Here is a 24558-nt window from a genome sequence, read left to right on the forward strand (position 1 = left end):
AGCATCTCATCCTTTGTGGTTTTGGAAGCTAAATCCTCTGTTTATTTCTCTTCATATACAGAATATAAATCGTATGAAACAGATATCCTCCATCACCAACCAAGAGCTGAAAATGATGCAGGATGACCTCAGCTTTAAATCAACTGAAATGCAGAAGTCACAGACAACAGCTAGGAACTTGACCTCAGGTAAGAACAATAGCTAAGAGTTTATATTTTCTATTTTTTCTCTAGCAAATTAGAACTTCAAAACTCATCTTCATTCTTTTTGAGTTCTTTTGAAAGTCCCATAAGGAAGAATCTAATTGCAATCTGAGAATTCTATGTGACATTACCCAGGAACTTACTAGTAGGACATTGTCATATTCTCATTCATTTAACAGTGTTTACTGAGTGCAGTAAGTTGCCAACTTATGAAGGCTTTGATGTATCATTTTGAGTATGTATGTGTGTGTGGTGCTAGATATCTGTTCTACTACTGACCTACAATCCCAGGCCCTGGTCTGTACATTCTCTGACTTTACAGTGCTTCGAAATCAACATGCAGAACTGAGGGTTCTGTTTCAGATTTTGAAGTTTGGTCTTTTCGCAGGGTGATGGTGTGTAGTATATGTAGTGTGGTTTTCTTCACAGTGCTCGCAGGGTGATGGTGTGTAGTATATGTAGTGTGGTTTTCTTCACAGTGCTCGCAGGGTGATGGTGTGTAGTATATGTAGTGTGGTGTTCTTCACAGTGCTCGCAGGGTGATGGTGTGTAGTATGTGTAGTGTGGTGTTCTTCACAGTGCTCGGCACTAGCCACAGCCATAGCTTCCAGTGAGCAATGAAGCTAGGAGGCTAAGCAGTCAGTTCCTAGAGTGAGGCTTAGATGAAAAGAGTTCTGAGATTCTGGCTAGAGTTTGGCCAGGAAGAGACTCTTTCAGTATTCAAAGGTTAAAAAAAAAAAAGGTCAGATCTGTTTCCCCAAGGAACTCTTATCCTGGTAGAAGGACATTTTCAAGGCAGTGAGATGATTGTATAGAAGAGAGTGTGGAAATGCATCCTGGTCACACATATCAGGCCAGTCTTTGATAATTAGTGTCGAGAACCAGTGGTGTTGGAATAGTTTTAGCTGTGCTCACCAGCACAGCACTGACCAAGGAAAATGGCAAGCAAACCACATGCTTAATTATAGTTATTTTGTTGTCATTTTAAAAACTGAAGAATGACAGATGAATTTTAATTTTATTAATCAATATATCCTAGAAATTGGTATTTCAACCTGTGTTCTATAAAATGATGGGCTTGTTAGTTATATAGTATTTTAATTTAGATTAAACCTATTTCAAGTAATCAAAAAGCTTTATGTGTCAAGTGACATAGATTGAGATGAGATACAAACTGTAAAGTTAAAAAATTTCATACGGAATCTTGGGTTTCTGTACTGGCAGACTCCGAGTGTTGTGGTGTGTGGTGACAGAATTAGCTGTTTTTGTCTGCTCGGATTTGTGCTGCCAGGTAATGAGTTTAGAGAAAATGAAGATTTAATTGTTAGCTTACTTGTGTATTTTTTTTAAAATTTTGCTTATTTGTGTATTTAAGGGTCCAAACTGGAAAGATGGCTAAGTCAGTAAGGTGCTTGCAAGCAAGGGGAACCAGAGTTTGGATCCCTATTGCCTATACACACACATAATCTTAATGCTAAGGCGATAGAGACAGGGAGATCTCTGGAGTTATTGACAAGTCAGCTAGCCTTGCCAGATTGTTTTGCCCCAGGTTCAGTGAGAAACCATGTCTCAAAAATAAGGTGGTGAGTGATTGAGGAGGATAACCATGGTCAATATCTGACCTCCACATGTATGTGCAGACACATGCATACCTAGTAGATGCCATGTGCACACACACAATGTTTAAGTATACTAGAAATAGAATAATTATACTTTATGGGTAGTGTGGGAGGACCTCTGTCTATGTGTTGATTTTATTGGTTAATGAATTAAGAAAACTGGCTTGGCCTGGGAGGAAGAAGGGCGGAGTCAGGGAGACGCCATGTATCCTCCGCTTAAGACAGATGTTGGGAACATTACCCAGTAAGCGATACACAGATTAATGGAGATGGGTTAAATTAGGAAGGCAGAGAAGAGACACTGTGGATCTGCCACTGGAGATAGATGTGCTAAAACTTTGCTGGTAGGCCATGACCTTGGGGTGATATACAGATTAATAGAAATGAGTAAAGTTAGATGTAAGAGTTAGCCAATAAGAAGCTAGAGCTAATGGGCCAAGCAGTCATTTAATTAATACAGTTTCTGTGTGATTGTTAGGGTTTAACTAGTCAGGCAGCCAGGAACCAAATAAGTGGCCCTCCTTACAACATATGGGGATCCCCGAAATCTGAAATGTTGTTGGCAATAAAACTTATTCTGACCTGAATTGACTATTTATGCTTTTTATTGTAGAAATATTCATGCACTTGATAGCCAGTACTGTCTCAGATCTTTCTGTGTGAGTTATACAGTTACTATATTATGTTATTTTAACATTCAAAGAAATCTATGTTTGAAACCATGGCTGTCCAGGAATTAGGTAGGGAATTAGGGGCCTATAAGCATATTGAATGATACTAAGATGCTAATTGTAGCACAAATAATAAAAACCCAGAGACAGATATGGGGTTCAAGCTGAAGATTAGAAAAGCAAAGTGGCCAGCCACTGACACTTACCTCTACTTCAGACCGAAATGGGCAGTCCTGCCTCCAAGAATCCTCAGACTTAAGATAGAGATGAGACCTGTTGCCTCTCGTCTTACATTCCTCTTTAATGCTGGGATTAAAGGTGTGTACCACCACCGCCTGGCCTGTATGACTGACTAGTGAGGTTGCTTTGCATTCTGATCTTCAGGCAAGCATTATTTATTAAAACACAAATACTATACCACTATAGCTAATTAACTAAAAGTTATGCCAAAATAGACAAGTTCTGTTATTCTATGTGAAAGAATATTTTATACTTTAATTTGTTGAGGGTTTTTTTTTTCTGTAGGATTACTTCTTATTCTTTTTTTTTTTTTTTTTTGGTTTTTCGAGACAGGGTTTCTCTGTGGCTTTGGAGCCTGTCCTGGAACTAGCTCTTGTAGACCAGGCTGGTCTCGAACTCACAGAGATCTGCCTGCCTCTGCCTCCCAAGTGCTGGGATTAAAGGCGTGTGCCACCACCGCCCGGCCCCTACTACTTCTTTTGAATGCAACTAGAAGAGGTGCATTCCAGTCTTGACCTAAATCTATATTACTTTGTATATTTAGTATATTAAAAATAAACAAAATTTATCATTTTAGCTGTTATTCACTTTTTTTAAGTTTGTATACAAAGTAAATGGGTGTCACAATGGTGTGCTCATCATGTATGCATGTATGTCATTGTACTTTGTTTTTATGAATCTCTAATGCCCTCTAGCTCACTTTAGTTGGTACCCTTCCTCCCTACGAAACACCACTTCTGCTCTCATGGCATGTACGTTCCAGTTTCCTCTCTTTCTTCCTTTCCCCCTCACCTCCTCCTTCCTTTTCATGGTTCCCTGTATACTTTTAAGACTTCTATATACACAAAAATTAAGTTCAGCATACATGAAAGCAAACGTGGTAGTTGTCTCTTATTCCACTAATTAAAATTCCACTGTACATATGCACCATATTTTCTTTAATTCCTCATTTATTGATGGACACCGGCTGGTTCTGTTTCTTAGTTGTTATAAATGGCACAGAAAAAAAAACATGGATGTGCAGGTACCTCTGTGATTGTTGACTCAGAGTCCTTCAGTGAAATTCTAAGGTTTTTATTTTATATATATATGTATATATATATATATATACATATACACATACATACATACATACACACACACATATATATTTGAGACAGGGTTTCTCTGTGTAGCTTTGGTGCCTGTTCTGGAAGTAGCTCTTGTAGACCAGATTGGCCTTGAACTCACAGAAATCTGCCTGCATCTGACAAAGATCCACCTGCCTCTGCCTCCCAAGTGCTGGGATTAAAGTCAGGCATCATTGCCTTGCTTAATTCTAAAATTTTTAAGGAGCCTCTACACTGATTTCTGTCCTGTCTTCAAGAGTTTACATTCCATCCAGCAGTGTTTGTGGTTTATTTTCTTGATGATCCACCTTAACCAGTTTTGCATGTATAGTCTGGTAGAGTTTACTGTACGCACATGATTCTCCAGTAGAGCTCCAGGACTTTTTCATCTTGTAAAACTGAAATTTCATCAGGATGCTGCATATGAGTGCACTCATGATGGATGTGTTGTTACTGGCTTGTTCTGCTTCGTGTAGCAGACTCAAGGTTGTAACATAGGACAGAATTTCTTTTTTGTATGACAGCTGAGTAATAATTTCATATATGCTCTACTTTATTCATCAATACATCTCTCTTATTTTTAGGTTCTTGAGTTGATTTGAGTATTTAAAAACCTTTATTCTTTTCTATAAACTAAGAAATTACATTAATTCATCTATATACTCATCTAAGGTTGATGTTAGTTCAACAAGCTTTTTCCTCCTTTAAGTTATCTCAGTGCAACAGCCATTGGAAAACATTTCTTAAAGGCAATATAAATGCCAGGAAACAAAGTCAGTGATTAGGGTTGTATTTTTTACTTGCCTTTATGCTTTGTGTTTACGTTTCCTTTTAAAAACTAGGCACTGTGCTTTCTTCAGTTGTGCAGTTGGAAAGAATGAGAACAGACTTTAACAGAGATGAAAAATCCATCTGTCACTACAGTAAAGCTTTTCTTTTTCTGGAAAATTTCGTTAGTAAGATTTGAATTCTGACTTTGTAATTTATTTCATCTACTGTTTCTTTTGTTTATTTAAGCCTTCCTTCTTTAACCCTTCTTTTTTTTATGTCATTGCCCACACTTAAGACATTTCTTTTATCTGAAAATCACCAGAAGTTTATGATAATCTTCTTAACTGTTCTGAGATAATGTATGTTAATAGTGGCCATGTGTGAATTGCCTTTCTTTCTGTCTTTGAGATTATCACTGGAACCCACCCGCCTCTTTTGTTCCCACTCTGTCTCTTAATGGAGTCCTCTTACTCGCAAGGGGCAGCATTACTTCTTAGAGAAGGTTGACAGGAACCTTTTCAGACCCATGAGATGACTGTGATTGAGTAAAAGGAAAAACAAGCCCACAAAGGGTTCCTATGGGATTAGTAATACAAACAAGTTGAGAAGCACTTATACTGCAGCGTGGAGGCAAGGAATCTTGCTAACACTAGTTTTTATTTATATTTTTAGAAAGGAAACTCTGGGGAGTAAACAAATGTGCTGATGGCAGAATATTTCAGAAACATTTCCCCAGGTCAAAGTGGCTCCTCCTGAGATTTTGCTACTCTGTACACACTGGTTGGTAAACTCTGCAACTTCATAGCATATCAGAAGGAACTCGACTGCTTCCTCTTCCTGTCTCTTCCCTTGGAGAAGCTTTTAGCTTTTCATGGGGACCTGATGCAAAACAGAGATAAACTTTACTCTATACCAACCAAACGTTTGCTCCTTTTCTCATTTTGTATAGTTCTTAAATGTATTTCCTGAGTATGTATCCAAATTACATTTGCAATTAAATTTATGCAACTGCTTACTTCAGTTAGCTAAGCATGTTTCCTATCTATGTTATTAAATGTCCTAAATTTATGTCCTAAAATAAGCCTTAATAACTTGTTCAGCATTTTATTCTTATAGCTGTTTCTAACCTTAGCAGAGATATGAATCCAAATTAAGACTTTTATGGTTTTGGATTTCTGAGATAGTTATGTTGCCCAGGCTAGCTTTGAGCTCAGAGCCTCCCTGCCTCAGCCTCCGGATGCCAGGATAACAAGTATGTGCCTCGCTTGAAATAGAAACTATGATAATATTTAAATCTTGTCGTAATATGGTTAAGCTTAAAACTCTGAAGGGGATAAATGAAACCTTCAATGAATACTAGCTTAATTATACCAACTTTAAAATATTTGGTCATATAACCACCCTTTTTAAAAATTACTTTTGTGTGTTTGCATGTGTGTGGGTGCACATGTGTGCATATAAAGACCCAAAGCTGATGGTAGATGTCTTCCTCAATCACTTTCCACTTTTGAGGGAAGGTCTTTCAAAGGACCCTGAGCTTGCCAATTGTGGCTCCTCTAAGTAGTCAGTTTGTTCTGGGATCCCCCATTTCTGTCTCCTGAGTGCTGGGATTAGAAGCAGCTGCCATGCCTGCCCACCAATTTTGAGGGTCTGGGGGATCCACACTTTGATGTTGTAAGCACTTTCTCTACTGAACCATCTCCATAAACCACAACTCCCTTTTAAAATCAGGGAGTTTTTTAAAGAACTGTTTGTATACTAAATGGAATTTAATATCCATTATACTGAATTTCTGTTCTTGTTCTGGGATGCCATGTGTTCTTGCCTCCTAAGTTACATATTATTTTTTTCTAGAGCATTCACCTTCTCATTTGTTCCATTGTGTTGCAAAAAATGTGGTTTTCCTTCCCTCCCTCTTCTCTCTCCCAAATCACACTGTTTAAATGTTCTGCATTCAAAGTGCTAATGTGCTGTCTAGTGTGTTCTTAAAAACAAGAAGTTTATTACATACCTTAATCCCAGCACTCGGGAGGCAGAGGCAGGCGGATCTCTGTGAGTTCGAGACCAGCCTGGTCTACAGAGCTAGTTCCAGGACAGGCTCCAACTACAGAGAAACCCTGTCTCGAAAAACAAAAAAAAAAAAGAAAAAAAAGAAGAAAATGTACATTAAATATGCCCCATGCACAAATAAGGTGTATTGTTGTTTGCTGCAAGTTAATTATTAACACTCACAAATGTACATTAAATAAAATGCCCTTAAAAGAAACATATGCAGTAAAATTATATATTGGTCAGATGACTAAAATGTTGTGACCAGACTTCTAAAAACCCAAGGCTAGTCATGTAAAAGGAGTAGAATTTTAATTATTACCTTAAATTCTTATACTTCAGACAGTCAGCGCCTGCAGCTGGATCTACAGAAAATGGAACTTCTGGAAAGTAAGATGACAGAGGAACAACAGTCTCTGAAAAACAAAATCAAGCAACTGACTGCTGACCTGGAGACATACAGTGACCTGGCAGCTTTAAAATCATCAGCTGAAGAAAAGAAGAAGGTAAATGCACAACAGAATCTTTGAAAGTTATCACCCAAATAATATAATATCCTTCCTTCCTTCTTTCCTTTCTCCCTCCTTCCTTTCTCCTTCCTTCCTTCCTTCCTTCCTTCCTTCCTTCCTTCCTTCCTTCCTTCCTTCCTTCCTTCCTTCCTTCTTCATCTATCTGCTTAAGACAGACTCTCAAGTATCTCAGATTAGCCTCAAACTTGCTACCAAGGGTGGCCTTCTGATCTTTTTGCCTCATCTCTAAATCCTGGGATTATAGGGTTGTGCTACTATGCATGGTTTACTTGGGGCAAAAACCAGGGTCTCAGTTGTTTTTCCTTGATAGACTTTAATTCATATGTACTTCATAGGACTTACTATTTTCAGTATATTATTCGACATACAAACTAAGAAGTAATAAGGTTTGTTATATGTATAGTTATAATCTAAAGAGATTTGGAGGTTTTCAAAGAAGGTAAAAAAGTAAAAAACAAATTGTAAGTTGCTCCCTAATGGTGCAGGAGAATTGTCTGTATTCTGTCAATCATATTATAAATAAACGCTGATTGGCCAGGCAGGAAATATAGGCAGGAAAACCAGACAGGAAGTAGAAATGATGTAATGAGAACAGGAGAATTCTGGGAAGGAGGAAGTTGATTCCTTCCACTCCTGCCTAGACCACCGAAGCAGCAGGATGTGATCTGCCCCACTGAAAAAAGGTACTGAGCCACATGACTAACATAGATCAGAAAAATGGGTTAATCAAGATGTGAGAGTTAGCAAGTAAGAGGCTAGAGCTAATGGACCACTCAGCTTATAATTTATGGAGACCTATGTGTGATTTTCTTTGGGGCTAAACAGTTGTGGGGTACTGGGCGGGACAAAAACCCGAACAACAAACAGGACCGTTCATGTTACACCCTAATACAGAGCATTCCAATCTGTGGCACTTGCCAACTCCAGATTTGAATTATAGGTCTCCACTTCAGACTCCTCAGTTTCTCTCCATTGCCCTTTGCCTTAAAGTAAATCTTTTAAGGTCAGGATAGATATGGAAGTATTTATTGAGTTATTAATGCAGTTACTGTTCATGTAACTTATTCAAAGAGTATTTTTGTAAATAAGTCTTAAAGTAATTATAACTCTAGTTTTATTTTACAGAGTAAAATCATTAAAATTTCTAAGCCAATGTGATTTCTATATTGACTTTTTAGACAATTGCTATAACTTCTATGTATTACTATTTGGATCTATCTAGAAATTGCATCAAGAAAGAACAGTATTATCAACCTATAGAAATGCCTTTAAGAAAACAATGGAAAAGCTGACGACAGATTATGAGACACTGAAAACACAACTGCAAGAAAATGAGACACATGCTCAGGCAAGAACATTCAAAGCTCACTTTGAAATCAGTTCCCTTTCATGTTGTCTGTCGTGTTCTTAGTCTGTGTTTTTTTACTCCAAACTGCTTTTGTTCTTGTTCTTGTATTATAAGCCTTCCAGATTTTTTTTTCGCTTTGAAACAGTGAGATTTTGTGCTAATCTCTCTTTAGTATGAATTAATGTCTATTTTATTCTCTCAGTAAGCCCGTATGAAAAGCGGGTTTTTATTTTATTTTAATTTATTTTATTTTTATTTGATATTTGTTGAGCTCTATATTTTTCTCTGCTCCCTCCCTGCCTCTCCCCTCCCCCTTTAAATCCTCCCCCAAGGTCCCCATACTCCCAATTTACTCAGGAGATCTGGTCTTTTTATACCTTCTACTTCCCATGTAGATTATATTCATGTAAGTCTCTCTTAGTGTCCTCATTGTTGTCTAAGTTCTCTGGGATTGTGGTTTGTAGGCTGGCTTTCTTTGCTTTATGTTTAAAAACCACCTATGAGTGAGTACATGTGATAATTGTCTTTCTGGATCTGGGTTACCTCTCTCAAAATGATGTTTTCTAGCTCCATCCATTTTCCTGCAAAATTCAAGATGTCATTTTTTTTCTGTTGTGTAGCGCTCCATTGTGTAAATGTACCACATTTTTTTATCCATTCTTTGGTTGAGGGGCATTTAGGTTGTTTCCAGGTTCTGGTTATGACAAACAAAGCTGCTATGAACATAGTCGAGCACATGTCCCTGTAGTACAATTGAGCATCCTTTGGATATATACCCAAAAGTGGTATTACTGGGTCTTGAGGAAGGTTTTTTCCTAATTTTCTGAGAAATCGCCACACTGACATCCAAAGAGGTTGTACCAGCTTGCATTCCCATCAGAAATGCAGGAGTGTTCCCTTTACCCCACAACCTCTCCAGCAGAAGTTGTCATCAGTGTTTTTGATCTTGGCCATTCTTACAGGTATAAGATGGAATCTCAGAGTTGTTTTGATTTGCATTTCTCTGATGACTAAGGATGTTGAACATTTCCTTAAGTGTCTTTCAGCCATTTTAGATTCTTCTGTTGAGACTTCTCTGTTTAGGTCTATACTCCATTTTTTTTTATTGGATTATGTGATCTTTTGGTGTCCAATGTCTTGAGTTCTTTGTATATTTTGGAGATCAGACCTCTGTCTGATGTGGGGTTAGTGAAGATCTTTTCCCATTCTGTAGGCTGTTGTTTTGTCTTGTTGACCATGTCCTTTGCTTTACAGAAGCTTTTCAGTTTCGGGAGGTTCCATTTATTGATTGTTTCTTTCAGTGTTTGTGCTGCTGGGGTTATATTTAGGAAATGGTTCCCTGTGCCAATACGTTCAAGTGTACTTCCCACTTTCTCTTCTATAAGGTTCAGTGTGGCTGGCTATATGTTGAGATCTTTGATCCATTTGGACTTGAGTTTTGTGCATGGTGGTAGATATGGGTCTATTTTCATTTTTCTACATGTTGATATCCAGTTATGCCAGCACCACTTGTTAAATATGCTTTCTTTTTTCCATTTGATATTTTTTGCTTCTTTATCAAATATCAAGTATTCGAAGATGTATGGATTGATATTCAGGTCTTCTATTTGGTACCATTGGTCCTCCTGTCTGTTCTTATGCTAATACCAGGCTGTTTTTAGTACTGTAGTTTTGTAGTAGAGTTTGAGGTCAGGGATTGTGATGCCTCCGGAAATTCTTTTATTGTACAGGACTGTTTTGGCAATCGTGGCTTTTTTCTTTTCCATATCAAGTTGAGTACCTTTCTCTTGAGGTCTTTGAAGAATTTTACTGGGATTTTGATGGGCATTGTGTTGAATCTGTAGATTGCTTTTGGTAAGATTGCCATTTTTATTATGTTAATTCTACTTACCCAATAGCATGGGAGATCTTTCCACTTTCTGGTGTCTTCTTCAATTTCTTTCTTCAAAGATTTAAAGTTCTCATATACAAGTCTTTCACTTGTTTGGTTAGAGTTACTCCAAGATATTTTATGCTATTTGTGGCTATTGTGAAGGGTGTTGATTCTCTGATTTTTTCCTCAGCCCTTTTATCATCTGTGTACAGGAGGGGTACTGATGTTTTTTTTTTTTTCAGTTAATCTTGTATCCTACTACATTGCTGAAAGTGTTTATGAGTTGTAGAAGTTCCTTGGTAGAATTTTTGGGATCATTTATGTAAACTATCATATCATCAGCAAACAGTGAGAGTTGGACTTCTTCTTTTCCAATTTTTATCCCCTTGATCTCCCTTTGCTGTCTTATTGCTCTAGGTGGAACCTCAAGAACTATATTGAATAGATATGGAGAGAGTGGACAACCTTGTCTTGTTTCTGATTTAAATGGAATCACTGGGAATTTCTCTCCATTTAGTTTGATGTTGGCTGTTGGCTTGCTGTATATTGCCTTATGTTTAGGTATGTTCCTTGTATCCCTGCTCTCTCCAAGATCTTTATCATGAATAGATGTTATATTTTGTCAAAAGCTTTTTCAGCATCTAGTGAGATGATTGTGTGGTTTTTATTTTTCAGTTTGTTTATATGGTGGATTACATTGACAGATTTTCGTATGTTGAACGATCCCTGCATCTCTGGGATGAAGCCAACTTGATCATAGTGGATGACTGTTTTGATGTGTTCTTGGATTCAGTTTGCCAGTTTTTTATTTAGTATTTTTGCATCAGTGTTCATGAGTGAGATTGGTCTGTAATTATTTATCTTAGTAATGTCTTTCTGTGGTTTGGATATCAGGCTAATTGTAGCCTCATAAAAAGTATTTGGCAATGTTCCTTCTGTTTCTATTATGTGGAATAATTTGAGGAATATTGGTATTAGTTCTTCTTTGAAAGTCTTGTAGAATTCTGAGCTGAAACCATCTGGTCCTGGGCTTTATTTTTGGAGGTTTTTGATGACTGTTTCTATTTCTTCAGCAGTTATAGCTCTGTTTAATTTGCTTATCTGGTCTTGATTTAATTTTTGGTAAGTGATATTTATCCAGAAAGTTGTCCATTTCCTTTAAGTTTTCCAATTTTGTGGAGTACAGGTTTTCAAAATATGAACTGATGATCCCCTTTGTTTCCTCCGTGTCTGTTGTTATGTCCACCTTTTCATTTCTGATTTTTTTAATTTGGATATTCTCTCTCTGCCTTTTGGTTAGCTTGGATAAAGATTTGTCTGTTTTGTTGATTTTCTCAAAGAACCAGTCTTTTTCTCATTGATTTTTTGTATTGTTTCTACTTTGTTGATTTCAGCTCTCAATTTGATTATTTCCTGCCGTCTAGTTCTCTTAGGTGAGTTTGTTTCTTGTTGTTCTAAAGTTTTCAAATGTTCTGTTAATTCACTAGTGTGGGATTTTCTCAGCTTCTTTATGTAGGCATTTAGTGTTATGAACTTGCCTCTTAACACTGCTTTCATTGTGTCCCATAAATTTGGTTATGTTGTGTGCTCATTTTCATTGAATTTTAGGAAGTCTTTAATTTCTCCATTTATTTCTTCCTTGACCCATTGATGATTCAGGTGAGCATTGTTTAATTTCCATGTTTGTGGGTTTTCTGGAATTAGTATTGCTGTTGACTTCTAGTTTTAAACCATGGCAATCTGATAAGGTACATTGGGTTATTCCAAATTTTTTTTGTATTTGTTGAGGTTTGTTTTGTTACTAAGTATGTGGTCAATTTTTGAGAAGGTTCCATGAGGTGCTGAGAAGAAGATATATTCTTTTCTGTTTAGATGGAATATTTTATAGATGTCTGTTAAGTCCATTTGAATCATAACATCTGTTAGTTCTCTTATTTCTGTTAATTTTTTGTCTGATTGACCTATCCAGTGGTGAGAGGGGAGTGTTGAAGTCTCCCACTATTAGTGTGTGGGATTTAATATATGATTAAGCTTTAGAAATGTTTCTTTGACATATGAGGGTGCCCTTGTATTTGGAGCATAGATGTTCAGTATTGAAATTTCCTCTTGATGGATTTTTCCTGTGACTAATATGAAATGACCTTCTTTGTCTCTTTTGACTGATTTTAGCTTGAAGTCTATTTTGTTAGATATTAGGATAGCTACACCCGCTTGTTTCTTAGGTCCATTTGATTGGAATATTTTTTTCAAACCCTTTACTCTGAGACGATCTCTGTCCTTGAGGTTGAGATGCATTTTTTGTATGCAGAAGGATGGATTCTGTTTTTGTATCCAATCTGTTAGCCTGTGCTTTTTTATAGGTGAGTTGAGTTCATTTACATTAAGGGATACTAATGACCAGTGGTTGCTATCTCCTGTTAATTTAGTTTTCATTGTTGATGATGTTAATTTGTGCATCTTGTTTTGTCCTTCTATGGTGATTGACAGTTTTGCTGGGTATAGTAGTGCTGGCATCCATGGTCTCTTAATGTCTGCATAATGCTTGACCGTGACCTTCTGGCTTTCATTGTCTCCAATGAGAAGTCAGGTGTAATTCTGATAGGTCTACCTTTATATGTTACTTGGCCTTTTTCCTTTGCAGCTCTTAATATTCTTTCTTTATTCTGTATGTGTAGTGTTTTGATTATTATGTGGTGGGAGGACTGTTTTTTTGATCCAGTTTATTTGGTGTTCTGTAAGCTTCTTGTATCTTCATAGGCATATCTTTCTTTAGGTAGGGAAAGTTTTCTTCTATGAGTTTGTTAAATACATTTTCTGTGCCTTTGAGACGAACAGCTTCTCCTTCTTCTATACCTATTATTCTAAGATTTGGCCTTTTCATGGTGCCCCATATTTCATGGATATTTTGGGTTAAGCTTTTGTTAGATTTAATGTTTTCTTTAACTGATGAGTCTATTTCCTCTATTTTATCTTAAGCGCTTGAGATTCTCTCTTCCATTTCTTGTATTCTGCTGTTCATGCTTGTGTTTGTGGTTCCTGATCTTTTTCTCATAATTTCTGTTTATATAGTTCCTTTAGCTTGTGGTTTTTTTTTATTGTTTCTATTTCAGTTTTCAAGTCCTGGATAGTTTCTTTTATATGTTTGATTTCTTTTTCTTGGTTTTCTTTAAGTGATTTGCTGATATCTTCCAATTTTTTGTTTGTCTTTTCCTCAATTTCTTTATTTATTTTTTATTTTTATTTTTTGGTTTTTCTAGACAGGGTTTCTCTGTGGCTTTGGAGCCTGTCCTGGAACTAGCTCTGTAGACGAGGCTGGTCTCGAACTCACAGACATCCTCCTGCCTCTGCTTCCTGAGTGCTGGGATTAAAGGCGTGCGCCACCATTGCCCAGCCTCTTTTCTTCAATTTCTTTAAGGGAATTTCTTATTTCATCTTTAAGAATTTCAAACATTTGCTTGAAGTTATTTTTTAGTTCATTTTTTTCTGGTTCATCCATATTCCCTTGTTCAGGTCTTGCTGTTTTAGGGTCTTTAGGTTTTACTGGTGTTGTCTTGTTCTTCTTGGTATAGTTTATGATCTTACCTTTTCTACTCATCTTTTCCTCTAATAGGTGTGGTTGGGGCTGACTGAGATTCTGTTGAATAATCTTCTAGGTGCCAGTGAATCCAAAGCTCAGATGGTTGTTCCTCGTGGTACAGTCAGTGCCACAGTTCTAGTTACCCCGTTGGTAACTCTGTGTTCCTGGAGATAGCTCTGCGCTCCTGTGCTTTGTTCTGCTCCCTTGGAGTTTGCTGTCTCAGACCTGCTTTGGCCTAGGTTGTTGGCTTTGATTCGTTTCTGTAAATCCTGGTCTGGATCCACTCCTGCAGAAGTCCCTGGCTTGGAGTTGGACATGTTCTGGTGGAGATCACTGACTCTGGATCTGGTTGCTGGCTCAGTCCTGATCCGCCAGTGTTCTGGGACTGGGTTGGCTCCCAAGACCGGATTTGCTTCTGGTAGAGCTTGTTTCCTCAGGCTCTCTCTGTCCTTGGTGTCTCAGTCAGTCCCACTCACAGGGAATTTGTTGTCCTAGGTGGAGTTCCTTGCCTCAGGGCAGCTTTGGTCTAGGTTTTGACCTGTATCTGTAAATCCTGGTCTGGGTTCCCTCCTGTAGAAGTCCCTGGGTTTAAGTTGGACCTGGAAAGGTTTCTGGCTCTGGTCTACTGCCTCAGAGGTCCCAGGGTGCGTCCGAACCTGCAGACTCACACTCGGACCCCCAGGGGTTCCAGGTTCCTGCCTATTCCCTTTGATGTCCCAGACCAATTCCCGAACCCACAGAGGTCCTGGCTCAGGCCTACTCTCTCTGTGGTCCCAGACACGCCTGGCCTCACTGAGATCTCTAGTTCCTACCTGTTCCCTCAGAGGACTCAGGTTTACTCACACTTAGACTGGCAGAGGCCCTGGCTCAGGCCTAATTCCTAGGAAGGTCCTAGACTCTCCCTCAGACCCACCAGGGTGTTGGCTTAGGTCTACACTCTTGAAGGTCCCAGATTCACACCCGGACACTCAGCAGTCTCTGGCTCTGGCTCACTTGCTCAGCAGTTACTCCCCTGTACCTGTTCTGATGGAGATCGTTGACTGGATCTGGTGATCTGGTCGCTGGCTCAATCCTGATCCGCCCGTGTCTCGGGACTGGATTTGCTCCTGGCTTCTGCTTCTAGTGGAGCTTGGTTTCTCTCTGTCCTAGGTAGCTGGTTCAGTCCCACCCCAGTTCCGGTAGAGACCGCGGACTCTGAGTCAGGTTGTTGGCTCAATCCTGATCAGCCAGTATCCCAGGACTGGGTTGGCTCCCACGACTGGGTTGGCTCCCACGACTGGGTTGGCTTCTGGCTTCTGCTCCTGGTGGAGCTTGAAAGGCTGGTTTTACAAACCGGTGCTCTCTTGGGCATGGCCATTGTACCACTCTGGGTGATAGCTTTAAAATTTATCAAAAGTAAACAAAAATTTTTAACTTCTGTTGAAACTCCACAACATCTTGAAATAACATAAAGCCAATGACAGATTTTCTTGTCTTTTTGAAATGAATAAAGCACGTTGTACAAGGCACCCACACATACACTTTTATGTATAGACACATATGTATATACACACATTCCCTGTGTGTTTAGCTTGAGACTTTTGTTGTTTTCATTTAGTTTTGTTCTTTGATACTTTCACACGTGTCTCTCTGGAGCTTTCACACATCCTCTTTTCTTCCTCCTCCCCCACTGAAACCCTTTGCCCTAGCAACCCCAGTCCCACTGTGGTGTTTATAAGCTTAAGATTGCTTGTGTGGGGGTGTTGGGGGTATTATTTACTACAGCATGGGAAACTTATTTTTTAATCGAAAATAATTGTTTTTCAAACAATAAATTGTGATTCTGATTTGCCCCCTCTCCTTTCTTCCCCGATCATTCCTACTTCCCCACTCACCCAGCTCTGCACCTGCTTTCTCTCCCTTTAGAAAATGAACAGGCAAGTAAAACAAACAACCAGAATAAAACAGGAAAACAGAGAAAACAAAGAAAAAGGATGAGAAACACACACACACACCCCATAAAATCACAAAATTAGAAACCATTATATATACGCAAAAGATCAATAAGGTTAAAAAAATATCCAAACAGAGCATTATGAGACCAAAACTCTCCAAAAATGTTGAGTTTGTTTGGTTTGGACTATCTACTTCAGGCCTGATGTTAAGTGTAGTTTATATACCCAGAGAGACTTCATCGGAAAACACCAATTTTCCCTTGGCAAGTAGTTGACATTTGGAAGTAGCTTCTGGATTAGGAATGGGGGCTTATGTCTGCTTTTCCTCTCAGCGTTGAGACTCCACCGGTTTGGGACCTGTGCAGGCCCTGTGCATGCTGCCACAGTTTCTCTGAGTTCGTATCAGCCTCAGTCCTGTTGTATCTGAAGGCATTCTTGCCTTGGTGTCTTTTATCCCCACTGACTCTTAAAATCTTTACGCCTCCTTTTTGGCATAGCTCCCTGAGGCATGGGTATCTTATTAGTTGTTCCACCACTGAGCAAAATGACAATCCTTCCTGCAGTACCCACTGACTGCCCACATTCCCTGGGGTGGGGCCCTGTGAACCCTTGTTGATGGGACCAGTCTTGTGCACACAGCTGTATTGAGTCCATGAGTCAATTGCTGTGTCATTTCCAAAAAACATTGTTTTTCAGTACTCATCCACAACCTTTGCATTTACATAACTTCCACTCTTTCCACAATATTCCCTGAGCCTTGAGGGGATGGATTGAGGCTTGTGATATACATGTCCTGTTAGGGCTCATGCTCCTCCTCACTTTGTTCATCTGTAAGTCTTTAACTGCAGCCCTGTGCAAACAGAAGCCTTTCTGATAAAGGCTGAGAGCAGCACTAAACTCAGAGTGCCCCGGCATCTGTTTGTCTATCTACTTTGTGTGTGTGTGTATGTGTGTATGCATGCCACTATGTATGTTTGGAGTTTGTATATAATATACTACTACATGATAAAGCATAGTTTGCAGAACCAATTTCTTAATGGACATTAGGTAATTTCTAGTCTTCAACTATTCTAATAATACTATGTAGAGCAGTTCTGTTGTTGAAGCTCTTGATTCATATCCCTATAGACACATAACTACACTTTTCATATTACTCATTATCATGGTACTTAATCTGAATAGTGTTTGAGGTCTATAGATTATGGACTCTCAGAGAGTACACTGTCCATCAGTTTACTTTGTCTCTGGCACCACGTTACTAGTTTGCATGTGCTAGATCTATAGTGTTTTCTAATTACCTAATGAAGCATTGTGTGAGTAGTTACAGTCAGGAAAGGATTGGTTATGGTCATGTGTTGTGGAATATTTGTTTAACTATGCATAGATATGTTGCATTTGTTTATGTTGCAGGGTATTTGTTTAACTACATAAAGATGTGTTGGATTTGTTTCTGTTATGGAAAAATTAACTATATAAAGGTGTGTTGCATTTGTTTAATTAAGATGTATTGCTATTTTACCTTGCCTGCCTAATTATTGTTTTAATAAAAGATGAATGACCAATAGCAAGGAAGGGGGTATAGGCAGGACAAGTAAGGAAAGTGAGGAGGAGAAATTTAGTCTGGGATCGGGGAGAAAGAAAAGAGATGCCAGGCAGGTGCCAGGGACCACCATCCAGCCAGACATGGAGGAAGCAGGAGAGTAGGACACACAGAATGAGAGAAGGGTAAAAAGTTCTGAGGTAAATGTAGATGAATAGAATCAGGTTAAATTAAGTTAAAAGAGCTAGTGGGAGAAGCATAAGCGAAAGCCAAGCATCCATAATTAATAAGTCTCCATGTCTTTATTGGGAGCTGGTTGTTAGCCCAAAGAAAGTTCTAGCAACAGCCATGTCTAATCAGGCTGTGACTAAAAACTGTAAATGCATGAATTTTCCCAATGTTTGTAGTAGTATGATCAAGGTCATCAAAAACCAAAATCAGGTCATGTTATTCTCTCTTACCCAGAAATGACCATTTCTTGATTGACCATTTCTTGATTTTTGTTTGGTTGGTTTGGTTTTTTGAGACAGGGTTTCTCTATGTAACAGTCCTAGCTGTCCTGGAACTAGCTCTTGTAGACCAGGCTGGCTTTGAACTCACAGAGATCTGCCTGCCTCTGCCTCTGAGTGTTGGGACTACAGGCATGTGCCACCACCGCCTGGAAATGATCATTTCTAATACATTGGTGTGTGTAGACTTGGAGGCATTTTCTTTTTTATATCAATTCATCATATCATATTCTTATAAAAATAAAATAAATCCATTAAAAACAGTCTTTAAACATTTTAACTTTTAAAAAAATGTCTCTCTTAGCTATTGCAATGTATGGACATAGAGTTTAAAAAGATACTTTACATTTCTACAGAAAGAAATAGAATCTTTAAGAGTTTGCAGTAACCATTAAAGTTTAAAAATCGCTGAACTTTAGTATCTGGTTTCTCTGTCCGTCTCTCTCTACTTAATAATCTAAAACCCTACAGATAGATTTGACACTGTATAAGTTTGCTGAGTGAGGATGAGTGCTAGGGGAAAACCCAAGAAGTTTTGTAACCACGCTATGTTGTTGGAAATGGTTAGTAGGAAGAGGACTGCCTTTTTGTTTCAACTGTTGGCATTCCTCTTCCACTACATAGATGATCTAAGGCACTGGGCAGACACCATTGCTTAGTTGCTTTTTCCCTAAATTATAATGTAAGCCACAATTTTAAAGATATCCCTGTATTTTTGTATTTTGTTAATCTTGGCTAATTAAACCAAACCCTTGTCTTTAAATCTTTTATTACTGTTTTCTTAAAAGTTTTATATTTATAAATAATTTTATATATATATTATTTGAATAAACTATAGAGATAAAACAGATTTTCAAAATGGTATTTTAATGGTGAATGTCAAAGCAAGTCAGTAATGTGGATGTAAAAGGCATTTGATATGGTGTTGTTTTATATCAGTTGTATAGCACTTAAAAGGTCTGCTGCCATATGAGAACAAAAAGGAACATGTCTGGTACTTGACTTTGCAAAAGATTATTAAAGATTTATTGCCAGAATGTGCTGACTGCTTCCCTAAGGGTCATCCTAACTTCGAGGTCTTACTTGTGACAGATAGATTTGATTTAATAAGTTCTAGCTCAGGGGCCACATATTTTACACAGTTAGCCATGATTTCATTCTGATATCCAAATTTATCTCTCTAGAGGAAACAATAGGATAGATAGGAGCACCCTGAAAATAATCTTTATGTGAGAATGAGAAGAAACATTTTTCTTGCTTCATCACTTACCATATTCTTTTAAATGTCTATTACTTCTTTGAGATGTCTATGGAGAATATTATTTTAGTGTTTCATTTTCCAGACAGTCCTTTGCTTAGGGAAAACTGTGTGTATCCCAAAAAAGAAAAACCATAACCCAGAGTTACAAGGTTAATTAAATCAGAAAAACAATTTAATTCTGTAACAGTGAAATTGTCTTCTGAGGAAGCAACCATCAATGTAATATCCACATTCGTTTCCTGTTGATGCAGGAATTATTGTAGCAGGGCCAGCTTTTCACAGACTCTTACAATCTTCACACTGCAGCTCTGCCCTTATCGTAGCCTGTGAAATGAGACAGGAAGCTTAGCTCTGGAAATAAGGAAGTTTTTCCTATATGACTGAACCTTTGACAATATTAGAATATATATTACCTTTGTGGCCTTAGGCTTCCAGAATTCAGGGAGAGATTCCCATTGTGTCACGGTTTTCTTTCTTAAGTTGTTTTACAAAAAGTTATAAACTGTCTTGTGCTTATTGGCATGATAGACATTTTTACTATTTTTAGTTAAAATAAATGATGTAAAACCTTTTGTAGAATTTAGTTTTGTCCTAAATATAGCTGTTGTATGATCTAATCTAACTGAGGTTTCTTCTCTGGCAACTCTCACTTTATTTGATAGAATGCAAGGAGTTGATATGGTTTAAAATTGTGTGTTATTTTTTCATACCGTCTCAAAGGAATGTGCAGTAATTTTGAATATGAGAATCAGTTAACATTCATTTTTTTGTATGTGTTTCTAGCTTACAAATTTGGAGAGGAAGTGGCAGCACCTCGAACAAAATAATTTCGTGATGAAAGAGTGTATCCTTTAAACTGGCTTAATATGTCCTTACAAATACTTGAATATGTACAGAACTCTGAACTAATTATATGGGGTTGTAAAGACTAGCATCCCTTTCTGCTCTGTAGTCGCTAGAGGTTGTTTAGTCACAGTGTCTATGAGAAAACTGATTTTGGAAATTACCCACCATATGAAGTCATCATATAGGGTAGTGGTTATAGAGTCAGATGATCAAATTCTGAATGTTTGATTCTATCATTGATAAGCTACGGTCTTTTTTTTTTTATTTTCGAGACAGGGTTTCTCCATAGCTTTTTGTTCCTGTCCTGGAACTAGCTCTTGTAGACCAGGCTGACCTCAAACTCACAGAGATCCGCCTGCCTCTGCCTCCCGATTAAAGGCGTGCACCACCACCGCCCAGCTAAACTAGGTCTTTTTAGACAGTTCTCTTGATCTGCTTAAGCCTTAATTTTTATCATATCTAAAACAGTTTGTACTCATAGAGTTTAGATATAGTCATAGGTGTTAGTTGTTTATAATGCTAAAACTTGGCTGTCTGAACAGCAAAGGGTGGTAACCAGTTAGGATCATAAGAAATTTGACCTCTGAGTTCATTCGTGTTATAGTTGATTCAACTTTATTATATTTCTACCAAGATGATATTTATATCTTATCTTTCATGTTCTATCTAAGGGGCAGGCAGCAGTTGCTAAGGGTAGACATTGTGACATCACGAAACAGTCTCTCCAGAATTTGTTTCCTCTTCCCTTTGACTTATTCAATGACATCTGTCCTCAGAAAAAATCCTACTCAGTGGTACCATAGGCACTCTTTCGTTACTGAACTTACCTCAGGGGCAGCAAGCACCTCAGCTTACTTCTAGTTAGGATATTCTAGAAACTCTAGTCATACTATTTCAAACAGCTTGGTTTTGAAAGGCAGACTTTGGTATCCATGGGGTGCTTAAAAGTCCAGCATTCCAGCTTTATGCAACATAAATCTATATGACTCTGAAACAGTGAAGTCTAAGAGACTTGCCTGAAATTCTGAGTGACATTACAGAGAATAGTTTTTCCAAATGCTCGATTGTTCTGAGAGTAGAATTAGCAACCTGACATTAAAGAATCAAAAGTGTTTATATTGCAAGTTAAGTTTTTTGAAACAAGTTTTATTTGGCTTGTTTGTTTCAACTTATGCTTTGTTAAGTTTGATTATATCTTAAAATTATTATAGTTGTACTTTTTATGTACTGTCTACATTCACTGTGATAAATACCCAGTCTGCTTCAGTTCCTTTCTGAGTCACAGACTACTGTTTTTTACTGACATTGTTCCTCCTTAACTGTGTAATTAGTCATAGCAACCAAGAGTCAAGAGAGTGATTACCAGCCAGTTATTAAAAATGTGATGAAGCAGATTGCAGAGTACAATAAAACCATCATGGATGCTCTACACAATGCTAACAGAAGCTGAGACTGATGGACTGCATGTAGAAGCACATCCTCAAGCTTGCTGAAAGTAAACTAGCTTCCCTTTGAAGAGTTTAACCCCAGGTTTTTGAATGCCATGGTTTTGTGATTTCCTTAAGGAGAGACATCTTGCATAGTAAATAGTTCAATAAAAGGTGTACTGTTATGTGCTTTTCTCTGTCCTGTCAGCCAACTCCCAAATCGTGAAACAGAGATTTATTAATTATGAAAGCTTGGCCAATAGCTTAGGCTTGTTTCTAACTAGCTCTTATAGCTTAAATTAACCTATTTCTTCCAATCTATGTTTGTTTGTTTTTTTTTAATGTGGCTATGTTACCTTTACGCTGTAATGCCCATGCTGCTTGCTCTGTGTCCTGGCATCTCCACCCTTCTTCTGAGTATCTTCTGTGCCTGGAAATTCTGCCTAGCTATTGGCTGTTCAGATTTTTGTTAAACCAGTCAGGGTGATGCAGCTTCACAGTGTACAAAAAGATTATTCCACAACATTTCCCCCTTTTTGTCTAAATAAAAGGGAAAGGTTTTAACTCTTAATACAGTAAAGCTATATACAACAACCATTATCAGGTAAGAATTATATTCACATGTCCAGTCCATTTGTATTTGGCATATTTAGAGAAAATACTCTATTGTTTGTTTTATTTTGTCTTTTTGAGACAGTTTCTCACTTGTATATGGAGCCAGTCCTGGAACTTTCTCTGTAGACCGGATTATCTATCATATCTTGTTGAATATAAAATTTTTATACCTAAACCATTTTCTACCATAACTTGTATTATCATCCTAAAATATCTTTTTAGACTGTAAGACATCTTTTTAGACAAACAACTTTTTATGTTTTTTTTCCACATTATAAACTTTGCATCTCTTATATAAGTTTTTTTTATGAATTTGGTAGCAAGGAAAATTTCACAACTTTAACTATCTAGTCTTCAATCCCTTCGAAGACCCGAGAAGAATATAATATTACCTGAGTAAACAGGCAACTTTCAAGACAATAAGAAATGACAGAAACACATCTGGCTTCCTGGACAATTACCCAAGGTTCCTCTGTAAGGTTGGGACATCTATCTTTGGTATAGAAGCCTAGAATATCTGAGAGACGTTTCTGTGAAGCAGGAATTTTGAAGGACTATCCCACCTTATCTTGGCAATTGGGCAATTTTCTTTTGTGTCCTGCTTTTCCAATTTGGATAGCATACAGTCAGCAGTCAAGGTAAGGACAATTTCTTGTCCAAATGACTAGCTTTTGCCACAAAGGAAGTAAGTAAACTTGAATCAAAGGTTCTTCAAAGCCTATTATCCTTTTATGAAGTAGATTGATGCTACCAGGAGCAGACATGTCTCATTGTCACAAAAAGCCTTATGTATTTAAAACAGTTTAAATACCATGTTCTGTATATATAGTATATGACATTGTTTGGGATTAGGAAAGGAATGTCATGAAAATGGGTCCTGGAGACAGCACTAAGTGGAATTTAATTCACACTGTACAAGGTGGGCTGCATCTAGAATTCCTAGAAGTAGCTTGGTGCGGGTGCAGGAGAGGAGGCATTCTAAAGAGATACTTAACACCTTCCTTTCAAAGTCAAACTATTGAAACAAGAGACTCCACGGGATTAAAAAACTTCCCCAAACTCTCATGCTGGGGGAGGAGAAAGGCTGGAACCTGGTACTTCCCATAGAAGAAATTTGTCTCCCAGGGAAAGATTTTAAACTGTTTAACAGACCAGAACCCGGCTCAGTGATGAGTGGACCAGATCTTGACTAGACCCAGTTATACACACCTTACTTCCTCTATTTAAACCTAAACACCTGTCAGAATCCCAAAATGGCTTTCGGAGTTTCTGGGCCTCATTTTCTTACTCCTTTTTCCAATGTGGCCACATCAAATAGACCTATTTTTTCTACTTCTCACTATTAGTTATCTCATGTTTCTATTAGCATATGTTAACTATACATAATAGATTTCATTATGATGTTTTTGTACTTGTAAATAATATATTTGAATCATATTCACTCCATCTCAGTTACCCTCGCTTATCCTATTCTATTGCTAAACCCCTTTTCTTCCTAATTAGTCTCCTTAATTTTTTGTTGAGACAGTGTTTAGTGTTCAGGCTAGCCATGACCTTTTGGTCCTCCCACTATAGCCTCCCAAGTAGTTGAAATCACCACATCAGGCACTATAAATGTTATTACTTTAGTTTGTGTAAGTTTAAGTAGAAGATTGACTCTGATTGAACTTGGTTTACTATAGAGCAGTGGTTCTCAACCTTCCTAATGCTGAAACCCTTTATGTTCCTCATGTTGTGGTGACCCTAACCATAAAACTATTTTCACTGATACTTCATAACTGTAATTTTGCAAAGTAAACATCAGATATGAAGGATATCTGATATATGACCCCCATGAAACAGGTCATAAATCGAAGGCTGAGAACCACTGCTCTATATTACTAATAATTTAGCTGAAGATCCTGGACAACTATTGTAAGTGACAGTTATAAAATATGTTCTTCAGAGACTGAGTTTCTTGGATTATCAGTAAACATTCTACCACCAAAGGATTTGTGGTCAGAGAGGTTTGGAAACACTGCATCAAAGGCAAATCATTTCTTCTTGACTACTAAGAGCCATAAATCTGATATAATAAATATGTATATTGAAAGCATTTCTCAAAGATGTTTGTCTCCAGAATTCTTGTTTTCACAGAGCCTCGTTCGCATGGAATTTGTAATCTAAGAAATATGCATCAGATTTTGTATACCAGTTTCTTCTCAAGTCCTTTGGGATGGGCTTTTGCTCTCTATGCTGGCTTCCTAAGTGTCTGCTTTTTGCCAGAACAGTATAGTGACTACACATTTCTTTCACCATGGTAGCCTGGAGTTTTCCATTGGAAATTGGTAGCAGATTTAAATCCACTAAAAAACACTCCTTGGAGAGGTAAAGAAATGAACTCTGAAATTGAGAAATATCAAGTAGTGGGTTTTGGTGGCATTTTGCCAAGCCACT

The 24558-nt window shown here is 37.8% G+C and overlaps 1 protein-coding gene across 3 annotated transcripts in view; it reads left to right on the top strand.

The window, feature by feature from the left end:
- Positions 1–24223, top strand: part of Ift74 (intraflagellar transport 74) — a 79478-nt gene extending 55255 nt beyond the window's left edge. Inside the window, exons 16-20 of one of the 3 annotated variants that reach the window (XM_075945913.1) lie at positions 62–188; positions 7005–7168; positions 8415–8540; positions 20018–20078; positions 21412–24223. In XM_075945913.1, coding sequence (XP_075802028.1) covers positions 62–188; positions 7005–7168; positions 8415–8540; positions 20018–20078; positions 21412–21530 — 597 coding nt within the window. In that variant the 3' untranslated portion in view covers positions 21531–24223. Of the gene's footprint in view, positions 1–61; positions 189–7004; positions 7169–8414; positions 8541–11807; positions 11847–20017; positions 20079–21411 lie in introns of those variants that run through there. The other 2 variants (XM_075945914.1, XM_075945915.1) reach the window with 2 other exon arrangements.
- Positions 24224–24558: the final 335 nt, after the last annotated feature.

This window comes from Microtus pennsylvanicus, chromosome 13, assembly GCF_037038515.1.
Source record: "Microtus pennsylvanicus isolate mMicPen1 chromosome 13, mMicPen1.hap1, whole genome shotgun sequence".
Lineage (NCBI taxonomy): Eukaryota > Metazoa > Chordata > Mammalia > Rodentia > Cricetidae > Microtus > Microtus pennsylvanicus.